Below are 15,860 nucleotides of genomic sequence, written 5' to 3'. Positions count from 1 at the left end.
GATGGCTTTAACAGTCATCACTAAACAATTTTAGACATTTCTGAAACTCACAAAACAAGCATTTTCTTCCTCATAGAATCCTTTAAAAAATCAAGAACACCAAGAAGTATGTTTTCATTATGATGCATGAGGACTGGATGGTAGATACAAATATTCCATGACTTATAGTAATACACCCTTATATTTTACATAATTCTGCGTTTTCATCTAAAGTTGATGAGAAACAGCAACTTTCAGGCATACGATCCAAAGTTTACAAAGATGGCTTCCTTTTCTCCCTTCCCAACATGAATACTTGAAAACATTCTATCATATATTGTGAGCAAGTCACATAGTTAAAGAAAGAAAAAAAAACACACATACATTTACTTTATTTCCTCACCACCGCAGTTAGAATTAACATTTTCCAGCCTTCTTTTCAGGTATAGTGAGGCGTACACAGATGTTTCCCTTGAAGACTGTTATTCTCTTGCTAATGTTGTTTTGTTTTCTTTGAGGAAATAGCATATGAGTTGAATAGCTGTCTAAAACAAGACTTGAGGCTAAGCCCTTTATTCTACAGATGAGCCAGAAATAATTTTATATATATATATACATATATAGATGCCTGCCTCATAATTAACCATTCCCCTAATGTCAGAAATATACATTGTATCTAATTTTTCAATACTGTAAATAATGCTTCAATAAATATATTTTTTGCACAAATGATTCTGGGTATTACTATTAACTTTTAAAAGCTACACAGTATTGTTTTCTTTTGATATATCTGGAGTTTATTTTGGTATATATTAATTTTTTCCCTAGTGGTTCCTTCATTGTATCAGAATGATTTGTTTATTAATGATTCCTTTCTTCACTGACTTGTGATGATTCCTTTATCAGGATCTACTTTTGACTTATTTCTTCCATTCCATTCATTTCCCCTTCTACCGAATTTTACACTAATACCACACTGATAGGAGCTTGGCAATTCTAAGTAGCTTTATTAAAGTGACACAAGTAGTAAGCAGAGGCAGAATTTGACTCCAATTTTTGTTTCTGCTACCTTTGCTCTTCTACTAAAACTGGAAACATATTTGGTAACGATTAGGCCTCATTTCTACACATAGAGAGTCTATGTGTAGACCATACACATAGTTAATCTGTCATGAATCTCTTGTTATAGATAGTTTAACGTTTTATTTACCTTTGTGACTTTTCACCTGCCCTTGGCACTTTCTTACTTTTAAAACTGGGACCATTGGAAAGAAAGATATATTTTATTATATTTCTACCAAAAAACTTCTCAAATTCTTTGACATGGTTGGAAACGAGACATTTTCTCTTTTCAGAACAGCAAGATACTGCCTGTGTGGATATATGTATATCTATATCCACACACTTACATATACATATATCTACACACACACACACACATATAGTATAATATACACTTACATATATATCCACACACACACACATAGTATAATACATAAATGAGTTATACCCTACATGTTCTAATTAAGACAGATAATCTTACCTGACATGTTGATATATTAACCCCCTCATAGGTATACCCTTTTGCACATGACACAGAAACTTGCTTATTCACACTGAAATCATCCCCATGAACAAGTATGTGTGTTATGCTTGCTGGCAAAGGACATTTCTTAGGACTGCAAGAGATTCTCTCAGGGAACCAACGACCATCTTTCTGACAGGTGAATGTGTCTATCTCTGTATCCATCATATAACCTTCTAGACACCTGCAATGCAAAAGTAAAAATGAGTGCCTTAAAGGGAGTGCAATATAGTTGGTGACTTATTCTTGGATTTAAGAAACTGTTATAAAGCTTAGTAGACATTTTATGTGATGTATTAAAAATGACTCAAATGTCAGGGGGACGGAGCTGCCTTGCAAAAACACCAAGAAAACAATGACAACCAGATGAATCCTTAGTTATCCACATTAAGGATTAGCCAAGTCTAAAGTTGCTTTAAATGTTGTTGACATGATTTACCTTTGTTCTGGATAATATCATTATTAAATTTATTTTTATTATGAAAATATCTAACAGTTCAAGAAACTCTAGACGAAGTCCAAAATAGACTCAGATACTAGTAAGAATATAACACAATTAACATTTTTGGGGAATCTAGTTTGTGCCAAATGAAGTCCTCTACATAGGGTGTGTCTTTTAATCCTGTTTAGTAGGTAGGTATCATGGAACAGTAGTATTGGTGTTCAAACTCAAGTCAAGCGGGCTCTAAAACCCTCTGTGAGTTTTTAAATTTGCATTTTTTCATTCAGCAAATGTTTACGGAGCATTTGTTAAATTCTAGTCACTGTTCTAATTGTTCTACAAATATGAACCCATTCTCATGTCAACCCTATGAATAGGTGTGATTATTTTCTTTATGCCCATTTTTCAGATGATGAAACTGACACCAGGGAGATTAAATAACTTTCCCAGGAAGCGACAGAGCTGAGATTCCTACCTATGGAATCTGGCTCTAGAGTCCATGCTTTTACCACTATACTATGCTGCTTTTTTAATTAACTAACATTTATTGGGTGGATATATTTTTTAAATTTCATAAATTACCAGGCTAGGTAGCAGTCACAGGTTTTGCAAACTTGGAATGATCTGTTTACTAATAAGTGAAGATCTGAACACAATCAACACACAAGGAAAAACAAACAGGAGAGTCTTGGGAAGCAGGTCTTATTGTGATTTCTCAAGCTATCTGAGACACCAACGTCCAAATAGAAAATTGAAAATGCATGTCAAAAGCGAGCAATAATTTTTGTTTTTCTTCTTGGTGCATAATCCACTATTCTTTAGGTTTCATTACAGTGACAATCCTCCCTTGGGTCTATTTCTTACTGTAATTAAGAGAAAATGAAGGTAGAGCTAAAATGTCTACAACAGACGAGCTTGAGAAGAGTTATTAAATTATTAATAAAATCTAAGAAGCCAATATGTGAAGGATAATCCATAATTCCTTCAGAGATATCAGTAAAATCTAAATTGATTTAGAGGGTTGAGATATATTTATACATTACAGGCATTTATTCCAATAAAAGTCTAATTTATAAATTCATTCCATATTTTCTCATCTTTTTTTAATACTACATTTCAAATAGAGAACTTTTCAGCAGAAATCACTATCTGTGCATTAAATGCTTAGTTTGCTCAGACAGCATAGGTTGGATGTCCCCTCAAGACTATCTCCCTATTAATGTTGACCAATTAAAGTATGTGATTTTTGACCTGAATTCTTCAGCTTTTGCCTTATTCCCCCAACATCTGCATATATGAATATAATCATTAGGTGATACCAAAGAAATTTATCAGCATGATGTTTAAAAAAGAGCCTGTGATTTAAGAGATATTAAAGCTAGCTAGAGGATCTTGCTGTTCCATGAAGCGCAACAGAATATGATAATTATATTAGGAACTACAGTCTGAAAGTGTAGAAATTTATTCTTACAAGTCAATGGATTTCTGCATAATTGTGGATAGAATAAAGCCAAGTGTTAAAAGCTTCAGTTTTTGGACAGCAGCCCAGAGAGGGTGTTTTCTTCCCAGTTAGCTAAATTTTTGACCTATCACTTTTCATTTTACAACCCTCCTGCCTGTGCCCCTTGGAGACTCTAGAGCCATGGTCTTACCTGAGTTTCACTTTACTTCCATAGGTGTGTACTTCTCCAGTTGCCACTGCACTGGAGACAGGTGGTGGGGGTCCACAGGACAGGGGCTCGCAGACAGGATAAGGCTGGCTCCACGTCCCTTTCTCCGTACAAATCAGATCTGAACTGCCTCGGATGACATACCCAGATCTGCAGTTGTAAGTTATCACATTTTCCTCCAAAGAGCCACTCTCACTGGTGAATGCATTTGGTATCGTTGGGGGAGAACCGCAAGAAGTGTGTTCACAGCGTGGGAAGCCAGAGCTCCATTGGCCATTGGCTTCGCAGGTGATTTCAGAAAGTCCCAGGAGCTGGAAGCCTTTGAAGCACTGAATCCGAGCTGCCTGTCCGCAACCAAAATCTGTCCTGTTGACTGCTCCATTTTGAATGACTGGTGGGGAACACGTGCAAGGCAGGCAGGAAGGTGGGCTGCCACTCCAGGAACTATTGGAGAGACACTTTCTTGAAGGACTTCCATGGAGCTTATAACCGGGAAAGCACTGATACTGTATATGCCCCCCATGATAAAAGGAGAAGCCATTAGGGAAGCCATGGGCCAGATCTTCAGGAGGGCCACAGCTGACTGGTTTACAGAGAGGAACCTGGGCATCCCAGTTACCATCTGATTGACAGATGAGTTTGGGGGCACCGTGCAACACGTAGCCGTCTTGACAATGGAACACCACTTTCTTCCCGAAGCCATAGTCCAGGCCATCCATCACCCCATTCGCCACCTGTAGTGGGGGGGAACACCTGACAGGCACACAGATGGGAGTCGTCCCACTCCAACTTCCATCAGCAAGACAAACACGACTGCTGGCCCCCTCCAGCAAGAACCCTTCATCGCAAGTGTACTCAACCTCTTTTTGGAATGTATACTCCTCTCCCTTTACCTGGCCATTTGCTGAGACTGGAGGTGAACCACAGTCCACAGGAATACAAACTGGCTCGTTCCTGTCCCAATTTTTATTTTCTCGACACGTTCTCCTGTCAGTGCCGTTCAACACGTACCCGGGATTACACTCATAGTACAATATGCTCAGGTACGTATAGTTGCTTCCTTTGATGGAGCCATTCATAACTAGATTTGGTTTGGGGCATGAGATGGCCTCACAGAGTGGGGAAGTACCACTCCATTCTCTATTCTGTAGACAAAGTCTTACGTCGGAGCCCACCAGAGTGTGCCCAGGTCTGCAGCTATACTGTATGGCACTGCCCATGGTAGTCTCTGTAAAATGCAAAAGGCCGTTTTCAGGAGCAACGGGCAGGTCACATTCCACTGAAATGCACGATGGCGCACTGCCATTCCAAGTTCCATCCTCCTGGCAGATCAGCACAGGATTCCCCAAGAGCTCATATCCTGGATTACAGGTGTATGAAACCAGGGTGTTGTACCGGAATTTTGCTGAATGTGTAGCAAGAGATCCCTTTGTGTTTCCCCAGGTTTTAGCCACTGTTCCCAGATGATGAGGCGGGTGAGGAGTCAGATATGGAACTTCCATCATGTCTTCTTCTTGGTTAAAATATTCCTGACCGTCTCTGACCTTAGTACAGTCTCCAAAATCAATGTGAGGGGGGAGACCGCAGTCTATGAGTACACATGTTGGGATGGAGCTTGACCATCCCGACTCTTCACAGGTCTGCATGGCGTGACCAGCTACCTGGAACCCAGGGAAGCAGCTGTAGATGATCATGGCACCATAGCTGTAATCTGCACCTTCTACGAAACCGTTTTCAATGGGATGTGGGGGATCACAGTGGATGGCACTGCAAGATGGGACATCCACATCCCAATCACCTGTCTCTAAACAGGTCAGGGCTTTGGGACCTTTGAGCCTGAAGCCCCGGTCACAAGAGTAGGTAATGGTCTGTCCATAGTGTAGGCTTGTGTAAGAGAACTTGCCATTCGAAATCTCCTTGGGCTTTGGGCACTCAATGGGCTTACAGGTTGGTTTTCTTCCAAGCCAGTGACCATTTTCCCCACAAAGAGTGGTAGAATTGCCCACCAACTCAAAGCCTGGCTTGCAGGTATAGAGAGCTGTGCTCAGATAGGCAAGACCTTGCACGTCAATGATGCCATTGAGGATTTCCTCAGGTTGGGGGCATTCTACTGGCACACATTCTGGCAGTGGAGAGCTCCAGGTGCCATCAGCCTGGCAGAAGGTGGTAGGATCTCCTCTTAAGAAAAACCCATCCACACAAGAATACTTGACAGCACTTCCAAAATGAAGAGCAGAAGAAGGAGCAGGGACACCAAAGGATATCAGCGGAGGAGGGAGGCAAAGAACCATCTTACAAACAGGAAAAGAATCATTCCACTGCTGGGATGGCAAGCATTTCAGGACAGAGGGGCCCTGGAGGGCGTTCCCTTCTTTACAGGAAAATGTCACCACTCCCACCTCGGTGGGCAACTCCTTCAAAACCAGTTGGTTCTCCAAGAGGGGTGGCTCTGGGCACTTGGCGGGCACACACTTTTGGTTTGGCTTCTTATTCCATTTGCCGGATTTCAGGCACGTCCAAGAATGATCACCAATGAGCTCGTAACCCTCATTGCAGAAAAACTGAACCTTGGACCCTACTTCAAAATTTTCTCCTTTCCTGTAGCCATTCTGGATCGGGGGAGGTTTTCCACAGTTGAGAGGGATGCACGACAGAGGGGATTCACTGTGCCAGTGGCGATTGGCTTGGCAGACAAATACAGGACTTCCGACTGACTTATAGCCTGGGTTACACCGGTATCTCACTTCACTCTCAAAGGTCCTGCCAGCTGTATGCTGCATAACAGGGAGCAAACAATGAAGTACAATTTGTATAACACGTAATATAACCGACAAAATACAGCAAATCACAGTAAAGAAGAACTAAACTAAAATGCCTATGTTAAAACGTATCAATTAAGACGTAAGCAAATGAGGACTTGTATTTTTCCAATAGGTCCACTCTATTTTTTTTATTTAAATAAACAAAAAGGACGGCAGAAGGTCAAATTAGGTAATCCCTACAGCAGAAATGTTGGCCACAGTGGTAAGCCCATAATAAGTAAAGATCAATAGTCCCTAAAACGATTGATGAGCTGATGGAGCAATACCAAAAATTATAAATTACTTGGTAAGTTAAAGAAAATCTCACCGACCAAAGCAGTGCTATCGTGTGTTGTCTTACTCACAGAAAAGGAAACATACACAAACATACATTTGTTTACGCTGTTAGATAATAAGAGAAACAAATTTTTTTATGGCTATGGACCTACTGTCAGAGTTTTGTGTTCATCCTTAATATAATTTTAAAAAACTGCACCATAAGGGTGGAAAATAAAAAGAAATATTTTACCTTTTAAACAAAAAATTTAATATTCATACTCTCAACATTCAAATATATAAGTGAATAACATAATAAGAGGTCATGTTTAGGCAGTACAAAGATGAATTACTTATGAAAACTTTGAAAAAGATTGCAATGGTTCTTTTGTTAATGGTACGTCTAGCTTCTGTGGTGCCGTGAACTTCTTGGTATTTGGACATGATTATTTGTTTTGTTTATTTATCTATTCCTTGGGTACCCCACATGCATGGAAACACCATGCCATCACAGACCTAATCCGTGTTATTAAATACTAGATCTCCAGTGCTTACCTGGCACCTAGTAGGAGCTCCAGAAATATCTGTTAAATGAATAAATGAAGAAAGCCTCCTTACATATACTAGACACCTTCTTCCAATGGAAAGCTAATACATCTGAGCAAAAGTCTTAAATAAAAGGCATTCACTGTTGTTTTAGAATATAAAGGAGAAAAGGTACTAGGTAGGCATGGGTTTTAAAAAAGTGTTTAATTAGAATACTATCTCTTTAAAGTGACCCTTGATTTGGGGGAATAGATTGTTATTCCTGTTTTCTTGATAGATTTAATGAGAAGACACATAGTAATGAGAAAGGAGGATATGTGTGGATCTGACAAAACCCTTTGTCCTGATGAAATTACCTTTAGGTTCCCTAAAAGAAAACTGCAAAAACCACCTTATGGTGAATGGATGGTTTACCCCCATATTTTGTCTAAAAATAAGAAATGATAACAGATTTCTCTAGGTTCCATTTAGACCTTGATTTCTATAATAATAAACAATACATCCATCATGGAATAACTTTTTATAAATCAAAATAGTATCTCTTAAAACTATTTTATTCTAATGTCATAGCTGGGCTAAAATATTGCTATGAAGTATTTCAAGTGCCTATATGCTAGTAGAAGGTAGAAAGCTATAGATTAAAAGGATTCATGACCTCTATCAAATTCTCTCCAATATTTACCACCAATAGATTTAGCAGCTCCTGTTACTCACCTATTAGTCTATTCATGTCCCTGCTTCTGAATAAGCTACAATGGGCTGGCCCTGTAAACGATGAAAGCCATGGACACTTGTGAATCAGTCTCTTACCTCCAGAAAGCCATTCTCAACCTTTGGTGGTTCATTGCAAGATACAGGGTGGCATGTGGGTATGGGGCTACTCCACTGTCCCGTGGCTTCGCAGGCACTCTTCTTCTCCCCTTTGATGTAGAAGCCCCTGTTGCAGCTATAAGCCACCACGGCTCCAAAACTGTAGTTTGATCCAATCGCATAGCCGTTCATGATGCGGGGTGGCTCTCCACAGCGCACGGGGATGCACTGGATGGACATGGGGGAAGGATTCCACTGCCCACCTCTCAGACATTCAATCTTTGCTGAGGTGTTCAGTACGAAACCCTCCGTGCATTTGAAGCTCACAACTGAGCCTGCGGCAAATTTTGCTTTGCTCACAGATTCCAAGATGCTGTAGGAAACAGCAGGGGGCTTTTCACAAAAATGAGCTATACAACGGGGCACGGCCTGACCTTCTGGGGGAACCCACTTGCCCTGGGCATTGCAGAGGAGCTGGGAGTTGTCTGCCAGGCTGTAACCATCTGAACAATAGTAGAATGCAATGTCTCCAAATAACCGATGGGCAGTCTCTGGAGAGGCATGTTCCACACTGGGGGGCTCATCACAGGAGACAGCCAGACACTGCTGGTCACTTCTGCTCCACTTGCCATTGGCCAGGCACTCAATGGTGTCAGGACCGGCAAGGGTGTAGCTATGAGATTAGGGAGAAAGGAACAGTAACTAAGCACATTATTTGAGAAAAGGTGTTTGCATCTTCTTATTCTGCTTTTATTTTTTAAATCTTTCCACCAATAACTTTACTTTTATCCTTTATCCTTTAAAACAATATTTACTGTTTGAATTTGAGCTTATTGATCAAATGACCTTCATTTAAGATATACATCTTGTTATTAATATTAGGGCTTGTTCAGAAAGGGAAGTGGATTTTGCTATTTATACTACCAAATGTAAAATAGATAGCTAGTGGGAAGCGGCCGCATAGCACAGGGAGATCAGGTCGGTGCTTTGTGACCACCTAGAGGGGTGGGAAAGGGAGGGTGGGAGGGAGACGCAAGAGGGAGGGGATATGGGGATATATGTATATGTATAGCTGATTCACTTTGTTATAAAGCAGAAAGTAACACACCATTGTAAAGCAATTACACTCCAATAAAGATGTTAAAAAAAAAGAAACTCTAAAAATTGTTACACATTTCTTTAAAAATAAAAATGAGGACTAAGCTACGGTCCTGTCTGACTCAATTCAAAGTTGGAACTTCATCTATCTATAGATGATTTCCGTTGCTTAATTTGATCACTAGTCTTTGAAACAAAAGCTCTGATGAACCACAGGTAGCCTGCATATAACTCCTAGGTATCCACTTGCTTATAATCAATGAACTTTAAAGGAGGGATTATAATTTCATTCTCCATTGTTTCCTAAACCCTTAACCATGTGGTTAGCATTCCTAAACCCTTAACCAAGTGCTCTCTCAATGAAGCAGAACAAAATATTAGGATACGCAGTATTAGAATAATTACATTTGAGTCATTCTGATTTTCATTCTCACTTTTGTACTGAAGAGAAAGAGGACAGGGAGTTTGAAAGGACTGTCTAACATCCGATCAGTCCGTCGTCTTGATAATAATGAAGCGTAAGGGGACTAAAATAATTTGGCACCAATTGAACCCTGTTTAGAAATATTAATTTCTTCATTTTGCAGATGAGTGAATGGTTGTTCAGACAGGCTAGGAAATCTGCTGAGAGTCACATGGGTGCAAGCAGCAGAGGTAGGATCGGAATTTGTTTACTGGATTCCAACCCTTCTATCTTTCCCATGATGTTGCTCTATCTCTCTTCCTTTTTTTTTTTTTTAGGAGATGACTCTCCCTTTGTATGTATGTATGTATGTATGTATTTATTTTAACATCTTTATTGGAGTATAATTGCTTTACAATGGTGTGTTAGTTTCTGCTATACGACAAAGTGAATCAGCTATATGTATACATATATCCCCATATCCACTCCCTCTTGCGTCTCCCTCCCACCCTCCCTATCTCACCCACCTAGGTGGTCACAAAGCACCGAGCTGATCTCCCTGTGCCAAGCAACTGCTTCCCATTTTCTGACTTACTTCACTCTGTATGATAGACTCTAGGTCCATCCACCTCACTACAAATAACTCAATTTTGTTTCTTTTCATGGCTAAGTAATATTCCATTGTATATATGTGCCACATCTTCTTTATCCATTCATCTGTCAATGGACACTTAGGTTGCTTCCATGTTCTGGCTATTGTAAATAGTGCTGCAATGTCCTCTCTCTTTTTAAAAGGAGGTCGGTTAGATTGCAATCGGTGGGTGTTCTGTGGAAACTGTATGGCAGTGTCATTAGTACAACTTATCTGACCTGTCCTTCAGCAAAGATTCTTAAGTCATTAGCTAGCAAACATTTCTCCTGAGGTCCCTTTTTGTTTTATACAGAATCGGCTCTTACAGGGAGATTAGAATTCCTTCACCCGCTCTGGCAAGATTTAGGAAATCTATAGGAAACAGAAAGATCAAGGAAAAAATGATAGATCATCATCAGAGATGTGTGTTCCTACCCTACGTACAGTCATATATCGTGCTATGGATAGAAGTGGTCTCAAAGTGAATACTCATAGCCTTCCCCAATAGCTGAGCACAGTCTCCAGTTAGGGTGTGCTGCAGTTCATTGTTGTGGAAAAGCTCAGTTCTTTGTATAAGAATCTGAGCTGAATAAATTCTTGGATGGCTTCTGTCTTAAAGGATCCAGGAAAATATACAAAGAATGTTACAAGCATAATTTTATTATTAAAAATACATTGCCCTAGGTCTGAGTGCCTAGACTCTGCTATTCCTGTGTAGAATGTGCTCCATTTATAGAGGCTCTGTTTTTTGGATCCCCTTCAATTTATTTTATCAATGTTCTGTAGTTTCAGTGTACAGATTTGTCACATCCTTGGTTTAATCTTTTTTTTATACAGCAGGTTTTTATGAGTTATCTATTTTATACATATTAGTGTATGTATGTCAATCCCAATCCCCAATTCATCTCCCCCCACCGCCAGCTTTCTCCCCTTGGTGTCCATACGTTTGTTCTCTACATCTGTGTCTCTATTTCTGCTTTGCAAACTGGTTCATCTGTACCATTTTTCTAGATTCCACATATATGCATTAATATACGATATTTGTTTTTCCCTTTCTGACTTACTTCACTCTGTATGACAGATTCTAGGTCCATCCACCTCACTGCAAATAACTCAGTTTCGTTCCTTTTTATGGCTGAGTAATATTCCGTTGCATATATGTACCGCATCTTCTTTATCCATTCGTCTGTCGATGGGCATTTAGGATGCTTCCTATAGAGGCTCTTGATGTTTTATATTTTTATAGCACAATTTACAGCCTTTGCACACTTTGAACCATGCATCATTATTTTCATGGGGTCCTTTGATGTTGCTACCGTATTTCATTGGCTGAAGTTTATAGACATCACCTGAGACATCCCTGATTTATTAGGATCCATTGTGCCATCTATAGAGTGCTTCCTTTAGGTAATGGGACTGACCGCTTTGAGGCAGAAGCCTCTGCCTCCAGAATCTTCCTTATTCCTCAAAGCCTCTTGAGGACACAAGAACAGAGTTTTGTAATCTGGTAGCACTTAGTTAGGCCTCTGACCCCTGATCTGCTGGACAATCTCCACCAATGACTCTTCCCTAATGGAAAATCATAGCAAAAAGCTCTTCTGTAATATAATGGAAGATTACCACTAAATACATGTATCTTGAATACATGAATTTAAAGACTGCATTTTCAATACTATCCATACTTTCCTAGAATTGACACCATCCCTTTCTCTGACTTAAGAACTTGACTTTTCTTTATGATTCTCAATCAACATTTAGTTCTTCATTAGGCAATAAGGCCATGCTGTGTGCAAGAATCCCTTCCCTAGTGTACAAGGCAATGTCAGTGCATGTACTTTGTGTCCCAGATGAAATAGCTTTTGAGGGGAGTCGTGAAAGAAGCAGGAAAGGAAGAGAAGTAACAGGAGCAAAGAAATGGGAGTGTGATATAGCTGGGGGCTTCTGGGGACTTACAAGTAGTTAGGAATGGCCTATGAACATCTGGAAAAGGAAGCAGTGGTCACTAGGATCTTGTGTGTTTTTTTTTTTTTTTTTTTTTTTTTTGGCGGTATGCGGGCCTCTCACTGTTGTGGCCTCTCCCATTGCGGAGCACAGGCTCCGGACGCGCATGCTCAGCGGCCATGGCTCACGGGCCCAGCCGCTCCGCGGCATGTGGGATCTTCCCGGACCGGGGCATGAACCCGTGTCCCCTGCATCAGCAGGCGGACTCTCAACCACTGCGCCACCAGGGAAGCCCTCTTGTGTGTTTTTGACAGTTGTGATGGTTAATGGTGAAGATGTGGCAGGCACAGATTAACTGGAAATGGTTTTTGAGAGTTCCTTTGACAAGGATCCTCATAAGATTTTAGCAGAAGAAATGCTGCTAGAACAGAAAGATATTTAAGTGGCTTATTATCTGGATGACCCAAAGAGTATTATTGGTTAATAGAAGTAAGCTAGTTGGGTGTTTCATATCTTCTGATGTCACAGAACTCTGTCCTTAGCCCATCAGTTTGTAAGCAACACATAACTGTAGGGTGAAGGGTTAAGGGTTTTAACAGGGCAGTTCAATGTTTCTAATCTTACTAGGTAATATTTAACAAAGATAAAATGGGAGGTCCTGTATATAGATAATAAAGAAAAACTGCACAAAGGGAAACCTGGCTTAGTGGCAGCCAATGTGAAAGACTTTAGTTTCCTTGAATGAGTTGAATGAGTCAATGGTGACATCCTTAAAAGGGTTACTGCATCTTTAGAAACTCAATTATCCGGAAAGAGAAGAAGAGAAATGAAATAAATTGTCATGTTTTAAGTACCACGTGTCAGTCCCTAGACTTGGTGTTTTTATCTCTCTTGCAGTTACATTCGAATTTGCACATTCAGCTCTGGGTATCACAATTCAAAAAGGGCTATAGACCTATTGGAATAGGCTCAGAGCACAGTGACTCTGAGAGTGAACAGACTTGGAATCATGTCCATTGATGAGAAAGAGAAAGGCAGATTTGAGGTTGAGCTGGCTGAAATGTCTGTCTCCCAACACCTTCACTTCCAAAGCTGCAAGCTTGGCATCTTAACCAGAGTGTAGGATCATTTTTTAGTCATGGAAATGTTATGAAGGGGCTGGGATCCCTTACTGAAACCTCTCAATTAGCTCTAATGATCCATTTGTAGAACCTTGGGGCCAAGCTATCAATACTTGAATGGCTGGCATTTCAGAGGAGCAGAGGAATTTACACTGAGTGGCTTCAAAAATAAATAAATAAAGCCAGTGCTTTAGACTAGACAGCATATTCAGTGAAGATGGGGACAGAGGCTTATCAAAAATAACTGTCTTCTGAAACATATATATCAGTTAGTCTTTTAAGATGCTAAAGAAGGATATAATCTCTGAATGGCAAAAAAAAAGAGGAATTAATTTGTAGTTATTGCCTAGATAGAACTATAACTGGTCTCTGATCAAACAGCCACACCATTTCATTATGTTAGAAATCTAAATAAGTGTTAAGATTTCTGGAAGACATATTCCACCTGCTTATGTAAAAGAATCACTTAAAAATGATAAAGTTTTGTACAGATAAGATACATCCTATATACGTTGGCTACTAAAACAGGAAAAATTGGAATTGGTACAAATCTAAAACATATTAATTTTACTCTGTGTGACCTTTTGTATTCTCGTTCAAGAGACATTGGGGACACCCTTGCAGTCTGTTATTAAAAATCAGGCCATATGGGGCTTCCCTGGTGGCGCAGTGGTTGGGAGTCCACCTGCCGATGCAGGGAACACGGGTGCGTGCCCCGGTCCGGGAAGATCCCACATGCCGTGGAGCGGCTAGGCCCGTGAGCCATGGCCACTGAGCCTGCGCGTCCGGAGCCTGTGCTCTGCAACGGGAGAGGCCACAACAGTGAGAGGCCCACATACCGCAAAAAAAAAAAAAAAAAAAAATCAGGCCATATGTATTATAAAACAAGCTGTTTTCCTCCATAATTCCAAGGAAAATTGTCCCATCGATATTACAGTGATGTCATAGAATGACACATTTTAGGATACACTGGCTGTAATACATTATCATACTTCTGGAATGATAACAAAAATCCTTTGAAAATGGGCAGAGTAATCTCCAGATGCAATTTTCAGTGATTTGATTCATGGAGTGAACGCCTACTAAGAGGCATGGGCCTGGGAAGCTTTGTGAGAAGGCTCCCCAGTGAGTTATTAGCTCTTCTCTTCTGCGAAAAAGAACCTTACAAGAGTCTTAAAAGAGCAGCATACTAGATATTTAAAGGGCTGCAATTTAACAAGAGCAATAGAAAATATAAATCTGTATCGGTAATTAGTTCTGTTTTCAATTGAAAAAGATTACAAAAATGTTATCGTAGTATATTCACTAATTGCATTTAAAAGTCTATATTTGAAAAGACTCAAAAGGGAAACATTCTATCAGGATGTTCGGATGTCAATGACCCTTCCTTCCTACTGAGTTTCTCACCAAGAGAGTATACATGAGGATGAAAAGGAAAACGGGAAACAAATGAACATTTTATTAATTGAGGCAAGAAGCTGAAAACCACCAGTGTAATGTTTTGATAAAAGGTGAATTTGGAAGGCCAATTTCAGGGCAGGAGACAGAAATCAGACTTATTCCTTTTCTTCTCTGGCATTCATCTTACTACTCCAGTCTCCTAAAGTCTCTGCTCTTCTATCCTAATCTTGAGAGAGTGTCTTCTTTTCTTAACCCAAGGAAAGGCCCATGCAAAGCACAACACCAATAAGAGAAGACAAAAATACTGAGACCAAAACAAGAATGTGTGTATGTGCACCCAATAAACAGGAGTGGGTAGCTTAAACGGTGTGTAGGTCAGTGGTCTGTGTTAGGCAGCCCCAAGGGAAAAGAGGGAATTAAGAGGGCTAGGGAGGGAAATAGGCCCTAACATTCTTATCAGGCCAACAGCATCTTAGGAAGTGGAAGGAGACAGCAGGATGCCAAAGCCATTACACAAAAGCCATGACATGAACACAGTGATTCCATCCTGGAATAGAACAGACATTAATGCATGTTGACCTATGCTAATCAATCCCTTGGTGGGGAGAGATAGAAAAGGAGTGAAGAGAGAGAGGACAAGCACTGACTTCTAGTTCTGGCTATAATATTGTCTGAACACCCTCCCTATATAACACTTGATGAAATACAACAGAAATTATTTTAAATGCATAGCTTAGCTGACCAGAAAGGAAATCTCCATGTGCCAGAAATGAAGAGGAAATTAAAAACAGAAAAGCAAGCCTGTGAATGAATGCTATGGCTGCCCTTGGATTGGACAGGAAAGGGGAAATACAGAGTAATAGCTGAGTCTCTGGCAAGAATCTATGTCCTAGAAGGACATACACTGAAAGGATATTCACCAGAAAAATTCCACCTAGAGGCCTAGTGAGATGACAAGTGAGATCTCTGTATTTGCTGGGAATCTGGCTGGAAAAACAAAGTCCTGGCTAAGGTAGCAGAACCCAGGACTGCATGTCATGTGGACTTGAGGGTAGGGTTTATACCACTCATTTTGTATGGAAAGACTTTGAATTGATAAATAAATGTAAAATTAGGTTTTTGGATGGTGATACTCCTGGGGCACCTAGAAGAAAAA

At 40.1% G+C, this 15,860-nt stretch overlaps 1 protein-coding gene across 1 annotated transcript in view; it reads right to left on the bottom strand.

Moving 5' to 3' along the window:
- SVEP1 (sushi, von Willebrand factor type A, EGF and pentraxin domain containing 1) overlaps window positions 1-15,860 on the bottom strand; it is a 186,551-nt gene that overhangs the window by 27,865 nt on the left and 142,826 nt on the right. The window contains exons 38-40 of the mRNA XM_024757284.1: window positions 8,110-8,782; window positions 3,659-6,450; window positions 1,523-1,748 (exon numbers count right to left, since the gene is read on the bottom strand). Coding sequence (XP_024613052.1) covers window positions 1,523-1,748; window positions 3,659-6,450; window positions 8,110-8,782 — 3,691 coding nt within the window. The remainder of the gene's footprint in view (window positions 1-1,522; window positions 1,749-3,658; window positions 6,451-8,109; window positions 8,783-15,860) is intronic.

The sequence above is a fragment of the Neophocaena asiaeorientalis genome, unplaced genomic scaffold, assembly GCF_003031525.2.
Source record: "Neophocaena asiaeorientalis asiaeorientalis breed wild unplaced genomic scaffold, Neophocaena_asiaeorientalis_V1.1 scaffold432, whole genome shotgun sequence".
Lineage (NCBI taxonomy): Eukaryota > Metazoa > Chordata > Mammalia > Artiodactyla > Phocoenidae > Neophocaena > Neophocaena asiaeorientalis.
The sequence above is the reverse complement of the archived record's forward strand: the minus strand, read 5'-3'. Positions and strand labels throughout refer to the sequence as shown.